Source organism: Solanum pennellii, chromosome 1, assembly GCF_001406875.1.
Source record: "Solanum pennellii chromosome 1, SPENNV200".
Classification (NCBI taxonomy): domain Eukaryota; kingdom Viridiplantae; phylum Streptophyta; class Magnoliopsida; order Solanales; family Solanaceae; genus Solanum; species Solanum pennellii.
The window spans coordinates 91535472-91544657 of record NC_028637.1 but is presented as its reverse complement, the minus strand read 5'-3'; the positions used below and the strand labels follow the sequence as shown (position 1 = coordinate 91544657).

The following is a 9186-nucleotide window of genomic DNA, read 5'->3' as shown; positions in this document are numbered from 1 at the left end:
ACCCGACCCATCTTTCAAAACCCAACCCATTCAAATTCTTATCTCCTCCTCCTACGATGAAGAACGAAAATCAAATTAGTTGGACAGATAAATGGGGCAACAAGAATGGTAACAAAAAGATGGAGAAAGTGACGGCGGTAGCGTCGGCGGGGTACGATAAGGCAAAGGCGGAGGCGGCTGTGGTCGGCGCTAGCAAGGTGAAGAGTGGTACCGCCACTGGATTTAAGTGGATTAAGGAGAAATGGCAGAAGAGGAGTTCAGCTAAATAATTTGTTTAAATTAGGAGATTATTTATTATTTATACTCATTTTCGTTTATGGATTTCAATTTTAATGCATTTCTTTCTGCACAATTGTTATTCTTTTTTATTTTCTTGTTTCGCTTATCATACCAATAATTATTAGCATTTGTATTATTCATTTAAAAAAAAAAACCATTCAAATAAAATATCCATTACCCATTTCTTTTTTTAAGAAAGGAGACAACAACACAAACCATGAGGATAATGAAAGTGATATCCTGCAAAGCCTCCCAGAAAACTTAACAAATCTGATGAAGAACATGAACTCCAAGAGAGCTCCAAGAACTGATGATGTTGGGGAAATGTTTATTTTTTTTTAAAAAAAAAGAAATGGGTAATGGATATTTTATTTGGATGGGTTGGGTATTTTGAAAGATGGGTCGGGTCGATCCGGATGGATAGGGTGGTTTGGGTCAAACTAATTAGATTTTAATTAATTAAATTATTAACCAATTACAACATGCCACGTAATAAATGAAATGATTAAATATATTGACTTAGTAGTCTGTTAGCCAAAAGGGCAAAATAGGTCCCTAAAGGTTAACCCCAAGGATATTTTAAGGCTAAAAGATAAACGAGGGGTATTTTTGTACCAATTCTAATACTATAAGGATATTTTAGATCCTTCTCCGTACAATAAAATGTTATATAACATATAAATTAATAGACATATTTAAATAAAAATGAAATACAATTATATAAACACTCATTTCTTTAGTCAAGCAATGAGACAGATTGACCAATCTCATCATATGCTATTTCATATTCATATGCCCTCTAACTTGAACTTCCTTACTTCCAAGAGTTTCCACTGCCTAACTAGACTTCTCAATCATCGGAAGTAAGGCTAGGAGTTATCATGAGTTAAATCCGGCTTATTTGAAATTATTACGTTGTTTCCATAAATATTTAATGAATATATTTTGAAGTTTAAAATAAATATTTTTGTCCTTAATTTTTTTATGTCTTGCTAAAAATTATTCAAACCGGAGATGTTTATCTACCACCATTTTTATCGTTGGAGTTGGATTCTCTATAACATCTTGAATTGGTGCATTAAGATCACGTTCATCCTCAATTATCGCATTTTACAGTATAATACATGTAATCATTATATCATGAAACGCTTCTTTTCTCCAAAAACGTGATGGTCCTACAATAATTATAAAACTCAAAATGCACGTTCAACATCTTTTCAATATGATTCTTTTTTATTGCAAATTAATTATTATGTTGTGCATTGTGTTTTATCTTATATTTAAATTATTATGTTATGCATTGTATTGTTATATGTATTTAAATTAAAATTTCCGTTTCACCATTTTAATGTTGTGTATTCTTTAAAATGAAAATTAATAATAAAATAAAATTTTATTATTGATGTAAACTAGAAAAAAATGAAATTACTATTAGTTTGAAATTAGAGTAATATATTTTGAAAAATATTAAATAGCATTTAAAAAGATATGAATATAAGATATTAATGAAAATATATGTAAAATAATATGTTAATTAAAAACTAATAAAAAATAATAATAAAACATTGTAAAAGTGAAATAGAGATTGTGAATGATATTTCTCCAAATTATGAGAAGTGCTATTCAACTCTCTAAATTTGAAGAATAAAGAGTGATTTGGAGGTGGTTGGAGTGTCCATTCTTTATTTTACTCTCCCAACATAGAGAATGGAGAGTAAATAGAGGTGGATTGGAGATGGTATAAGACTTGATTTGTTAAACTACTTGAGGAGTATATAATCAACGTATCTCATACTTCGATGAGTTGTCTTTTACATGGCATTGCCTACGATATGATCACTACACTTGATATCCATTCAAAATCGAACGTAATAATCTTGATAAAACTTGATTTGTACAATACTTTACAATGTTCTATTGTCTATTTTATAAAACGAGATAAGACATTGAAAGTTATACGTACAAATAATTAAACAGTTAATTCAATAAAATTTAATTAATTGTTATCATGAGATGTTCCCTAATTGAATTCACGTGTTCATTCTGCGATTAAAAAAAGAGTTAGAAGATATTATAATTTACACTACACTTCGTACAATAATTTATTGCAGTGTTCGTATACCATTAACTGCATTTCTAAATATTGGTAATTTCATTTCATATTTATAGTGATGAACATGATGAAAGATAGTATTTTTAGAACCTGTGTAATTTTATGCCATATTATTTACTACATAAGTCTTCTATTTGATTAAGAAAATGACTTATATGCGATGCTTATTAACCTAAAAAGGAATATAAGAAAGTCTCAAAGAGAGGTTTAATGAAAATGTGTTGGATGCTAGAGGTGTATTAATTGATGTCACACGCTAGGATGATTAAGATATGTGTGGTGGATTTAAGATTCGAGCGAGAATAGTACTAAGAGATTCAAAATATTTTCCAATCACAAGGGGGTTGAATGATTGGGTGTAAACTAAGTTTATTTTTGTTTGCTTTGATAATGAAGGAATTGACACGTCATATCAAAGGTGAAGCATCACAACATATGATACAAATGATATAATATTGATCGATAAGAGTAGGAATACATGGTATCCAGAGAATAAGGTAACATACAACAATATCATACAACGTATACAAGTGATATTAAAAAAATAAAAACTTATTCTTAAAGATCTGTTACTTTAAACTTAAACGGTATATTTTATAGATTAATGTTTGAACCCACTATATAACAAAGAAAAATATTGGCTAGTTAGGGCCCGTTTGGATGGGCTTAATAAAAGCAGCTTTAAAAAAGTACTTTTGAAAGTGCTGAAACTTATTTTTAAAATAAGCAGTTATGCGTTTGGATAAAAGTGCTGAAGTTGCTATGCCAAACGTGAAAAGGAAAAAATGAAAGAAAGAGATGTTAGGGTTATGTGGGTAATTTGGAGATTGTATAAGAATATTAAGCGCAAAAAGATAAAAATGTGGTCAACTTAAAACAGCTTATAAGCTAAAAAAGAAAAAGCCCCCCTACCCCAGCTTTTAACTTTTGGCTTAAAATAGTTTTTTTTAACTTAAAATAAGTTATTTTGAGTATTGCCAAACAGCTAAATAAGTCAAAAATCAGCTTTTAAGTCAGTTTGACCAGCTTTTAAGCTGAGCCAAACAGGCTCTTAAAAATTCTCGTGAACAAATGATGATTGTGAAAATAAAAATGCCTTCAAAATTAGTTGTTGGATTTTTTTTTTTTTAAAAAAAATTAGTTAGAGTAGAGGCGCAAAACCGTTAATCATTGTGGAGGACGCGGTTCCTTCCCTCCAACCTGACAACCAACAAATACCCGAATCTCTATGTCCACTTTTTCAACAATTGATTGATCATTTGCTCAGTCAAAATCAATATAAATCCTTTCTATTATCTTCCCCATTAAACCCTAACCCTCTACTCCGATTGTTCTCTGAACGGGAAAAAGATCAACCCAAGTTTATGAATTAAGCACTACGAAGTTCGAGGACCCGATCTTTCTTCAATTTGATCGATCGGGTTATAGTTTTTTTTTTTGTTTACAAAGATGTCAAAATTGTATGGAGGGGATTTCAATCAGAAAATAGATTATGTGTTCAAGGCGGTGCTGATCGGAGATTCTGCAGTTGGAAAATCGCAGTTATTGGCACGATTTTCGAGGAATGAGTTTAGTCTTGATTCAAAGGCGACTATCGGTGTTGAGTTCCAGACGAGGACGTTAGAAATCGATCATAAGACTATTAAGGCTCAGATTTGGGATACTGCTGGTCAGGAAAGGTAGTTTGAACTTCTTCTTCTTTAGCCCTTTCTCTGACTTTTTTTTTTGTTTTTCGAGATTTATTTATAGTGATCATGATCCAGTTTTTATGTGTACGATCTGTTGATATCTCATGGTGATTGTGATTTAGTCCAAGTTGTGGAGTTCGCTTGGTGTATTATGTGTTTGGTAAATATGGCGATGCAGATTTTTGGCTGATATGTGCTTTTGATCATATGGATATCTGATTTGCTATAAAATATCTAACACGCTTTAGTAAGAGATTTTTAAAGGTGATCACTTATTATCACTATGAGAAAGAGAGTATTGCTATATGTGATGGATCTTAATTGCGTTTTGTAGATTTATTTAACACTGATCAGTGATCACAACTTATTCAATAGTCTCTTACTGGGCGTTGTTGTTGACCAACCAAATGGTGACACAACTTACTCAATAGTTTATAGGATTGAGGTTGGTAGGTGGTAGCTGCCACTAACAGTTGTATGTAATAGTTATCCGTGTTTCTTAAGACTGCCCTTATATGTATTAATTGTAAACAATGGAGTTGGATTACCTTTTAGCATTCATCATATTTGAAATGTGAGTGAATGAATGTTTCATCACCTTGGTTCCTCAGAAGTGGTAACGTTATGCCCTTTTTTGAAAAAAAGCTGAAAATTTTGAAATGTTACGACTTAATTGTAGAGTTTATACAATTCGACTAGATGAGCCTTAACCTCAAGATCTTTAGTTTGAACAAGCACAAGTCGTCTAGGGAGTCACTGTATGAAATGCAAAGGGCCAGGTAATTTGGAGATTTAAAGAAGTAGGGTGAGTATGGGCATCTTAAATAAGTAGAGATTCAAGAAATCTAAATGGAGACCTTTGTTTTGCCTGCCTCAAGCTTGGGGATTGGGATACCCCATTTTGTCCCATTTGCATCTCTTATACATTGGGCAATAAAGTGCACCTTAGGCAAGCCTTTGACGACAATGTTTTCTAGTTAACATTAACCTGCAAGCAAAATGTGACTAGGTAAACAAAATTCATTTCTTTGATGAATCTGTAATGTGGGCTTTTGGGTACTTGGACGGTGATAGGTTAGGTTTCTCCACAAGCAACATCCTTTTAGATTGTAAAGGATTGCGCCTGAAATCTAATCTAATGATTGGCCTCATATTCACCTATTGATTGTTTATCATCTTTTTCTTACCCATGTTTCATCACCCATAGTCTGAATTACCTTCCAAGTTCCTTTTTCTTTTGATGAAGTAAGCATTTTTCCTTTAGTAAGTAAATAATTTCATTGATTAAACTGCACCAAACTGGTGCTTCTATATACAGCTAATACACACAATGCCTTTAAATTTTTCAAATGTAGGTACATGAGAGAATCTAGTAAATTTTTCATGTTATGCACATTTCTCAATTTACATCATAATGCCTAAAAGTGCCAAAGGTTCCATTCCCCTGCTCTTTTCATCCTCCTTTTCCTGTTGAATACCCAACTTAGTAATGAATCTCTAACAATTGTTGGCGTTACTTATTCAAAACTAAAAAACTTTTCAAATTGTGCTACACAACAGTGCACAACCTGAAAGTGAAGTAATAAGTGATTCACATTGTTCCACAACTTCTTTTCTATTTTGATAATCGAGAGATCTCAAGGGTCAGTGGCACACGGTTCGAACCTCGGTGGCAGACTTTCCGACCTCTTACTCATGAAAACACCAAACAGGACATAAAAATATGCAAATTTACTTTACATTTGACATTGTTTAAAAGGAAAATGATTTTTATTATTTATTACTCGAGACTTTTATTAAGTTTCAAGTAAATTAAATGTTTTGCCTTTTGTATGAGATTTTGGTGAAATTTCTTGAAAGAAAAGAGTTTGAAGAGGTAATGGGAAAAAACCAAGGTGAAGAAGGAAAAAGGGACAACATTCTGGTTGATTTCCTTTTTGAATCAATAAGGGGGGAGGTTTGGTAAATAAAATACACCGATGAGGATATTTTTGTCCCGAAAAAATAGTTTTCTGCTTCTGCTTCTTGGAAGAAGCTACAATTTATAGCTTCTTCCCAAACTGTTTCTGCTACTGCCCAAAATCATTTTTTCTGTTTTGTCCAACACCTCAATTCTCCTAAAAGAAAAAAGGTGATTTTTTAGCTTCCCAAAAGGAGAAATAGGCTATGTATTTTATTTTTCTTTAGACTTGTTCATTTTGTATTTTGTAAAGTTCATACCATTTCCTTTGCTTATTCTTTTCTGCGTTTTCTGCCCTGGTTTTTGTTTAGACTTCAGAAATTTCTTTAAAAGATAGCTGTTAGTGGATTTTTTTTCCCAACCACAGAATGGGCAGGTGCTTGAGCTACCTAAAACTTTTCACAAACTCCCAGGGAACTCCTTTCCCTGATTTTTATAAGCTTACATTTGGAAGTCTGATTCATGTATCTAAAAAGAAACCACTATAAGTCAGGTAGGTGGACTGTAGCTAAATAGAATCCATTGCCGGGCGATGAATGATTACTCTGTATTAAATGAATAACTCAGACTTAGTTCCGCTTTGATTATGGAGAGAATGGTAGTTGCTTCTTTTATTTCCTTGTTTCGTTTTAGGAGTGTTGGACTGCGGATATAATTATCAGTACTCTATATCACCTCGAAGGTAGAATGTATTGTGCATCATTTTATGTGCCTTGGGGAGGGACTGTGAATACATGGCATCTGTTGTAGACTGTCTAACAACAACCATTGTTTTTTTTCTTGGATTAGTAAAGCCAATGAAATATTATCATGAGCAAATATGTGGAAGTTATCATCTCCACGAGACTAATCACATGCAATGAACACCGGAATGCTTAAGAAGTTTAGTCTTGTGTGAAGGTTTATATTTACATGTGGGAAATGAGTACCCTCCCAAGAAATAAAAGAAAGTAAATCGAATTTAATTATGCAGATGAAGATACAAAAGTTCAATATAATTTCAATCTAATTTGAATCATGAAAATAGAGAGCTGAACTGAATGTTTTCAATAGTTATGGTTGCTGCACTTATTTAATCTGAATTATGACATGCCTTGTTGCGTTTTTTTCCTTTTCTGGTATATGGCCCCTCTCATGAAGGTAGAAAGAGTTGCAAAAGAAAGAACAGTGTTTTCCTCTAAAAGATAGTTGAAAAATTTGACCTAGTCCAGTGATTATTGATCACTGTGGAACACCCTAAGCTGGTCTACTCATATTAACTTAAGTAATTTCGTTAGCCTAAATCAGATGGAGAATCAAATAAATGTGCTTTATCATGCATAATTATGCTTGTCTATTATCATGCAGATATATTGTTCTAAATGTGCCAAACCATTCTGGATGTCTTAGTTGTTTTGGTTCAATATGGCTATATGTGGCATTACCATCATCATATGTGATTATACTTGTGCTTGCTCAAAAAATGTCTCTTTCGTTCCTGTGATGCTCCCTGTGGCCTTTTGGGACAAAAAACTTATATATGGTGTGTGGCTCCAGATATAGGGCAGTGACAAGTGCGTACTACCGAGGTGCTGTTGGAGCAATGCTAGTCTATGACATCACCAAACGTCAATCTTTTGATCATATCGCTAGGTGGTTGGAGGAACTGCGGGGCCATGCTGATAAAAACATTGTCATCATGCTTGTAGGCAACAAGACTGACTTGGGTAGTCTTCGTGCTGTACCTACTGAGGATGCGAAAGAGTTTGCTGAGAAAGAGAACTTGTTCTTTATTGAAACATCGGCCCTAGAAGCAACAAATGTGGATACAGCTTTTGTTAATGTCTTGACGGAGATATATAGGGTTGTCAGCAAGAAATCCCTTGTTGCCAATGAGGCAGAATCCGCCGCTGGGAGTTCAGCTCTCCTCAGGGGAAAGGAAATTGTTGTTCCTGGCCAAGGACCTGTACCAAGTGGGAGCTCATACAGCTGTTGCAGATCATAGTAGGAGTCAATCAAAGTGGTTCTCAAAGTTGTATAGGTTTTTACATGTATCAGATTTCAATGCTAGGCACGTCTATCAAATGCAAATTTGAGTGCTACTACAACTACATGATGCTACATTGGTATTCATCCACTTTCCTCTCTCTAATTTGCACTTTCGTCATTAGTGTAAAAAGAATTACAGTTCAAAACCATTGAATTTCAATCTTGGTCTTATGCTAAATGTTTATTTGACCGTCCCAAAAAGAGAGTCTGATTAATCATCCTTTGTGACTGAAATTTTTATGATGAATATTTTGCAACGAATCTATAATCTGCTACTCTTTCTTGCTTTCCCTTCAGTTCTGTTGGTCTCTTTTCAACGTATAATGTTTTTTGTGTTATAAGTCCCTTCTTATAAGAACAAAATCCTATACCCGCAAGGCTGACTGGGTTGATTGAGTAGGTGATCTCTCAAATGGGGGCTCTCAGTTTGAAACTCCTGACATGATTTCTTTGTCGTTAATGTAACACAATGAATTTAGAGGTATAGAAAGATCCAATTTACACGTATTGTCCGTTAATGTATCATAACCTATTTGATTGATATGTCAAGAATCTATCCCTAATTTGATTTTATTAGAATAGAAGAAAGTAGACTACTGAATTTGCTTGCACCCCTAATTTCTTACATATTAAGTATCATCTTTTTCATTTGTCAACCACCAATTCTCCAATATTTAGTTTCCCAGTTCTTGAATGCAGAGGACTAGAGGAGGTTTCAAAATCCAGCAAAGTCAGTCATTTTTGTTATGTCACGATTTTACTATCTCTAGAAAAATCGTTTTTTTTAAAATATTCTAAGTATAAAATAATTTAAAAAATACTTAGAAAAAGAAAAGAGTGACCATTTAAATTTTTTAAAGAATATTAAGAAAACTTAATTTTAAAGACTTAAACAGAATTAAACCTAAAAAATTTAAGAAAAGGATATGAGGTTTTTGTTTACATTTCAAGAGCCTTGGAGTAATTTGTAAAGTTGTTATCACGTGACCAAGACATTATGGGTTCACGTCTTGGAAATAACCTCTTGTAAAAATGCAAGATAATACTGTTTACCGAGATGCCCCTTTAGTATAGAAAATCTTGAACCCATAGTTTATTGAAAACAAGTACTATCCTTC

General features: G+C 33.1%; 1 protein-coding gene across 1 annotated transcript; it reads left to right on the top strand.

Annotated features, from left to right (window-relative positions):
• Positions 1 to 3536: 3536 nt before the first annotated feature.
• LOC107008526 (ras-related protein RGP1) lies at positions 3537 to 8333 on the top strand. Its single transcript, XM_015207607.2, has 2 exons — positions 3537 to 4071; positions 7577 to 8333. The coding sequence occupies exons 1-2, from the start codon at positions 3842 to 3844 to the stop codon at positions 8022 to 8024; spliced, it is 678 nt and encodes a 225-aa protein (XP_015063093.1). The 5' UTR covers positions 3537 to 3841; the 3' UTR covers positions 8025 to 8333.
• The last annotated feature ends 853 nt before the right edge of the window (positions 8334 to 9186 follow it).

Excerpts from the sequence above, each read along its gene's own strand:
- LOC107008526 (XM_015207607.2), top strand. The coding sequence starts at position 3,842 with ATGTCAAAATTGTATGGAGGGGATTTCAATCAGAAAATAGATTATGTG. Across the intron at positions 4,072-7,576 it reads GATACTGCTGGTCAGGAAAG|ATATAGGGCAGTGACAAGTG; the intron begins GTAGTTTGAACT and ends GTGTGGCTCCAG.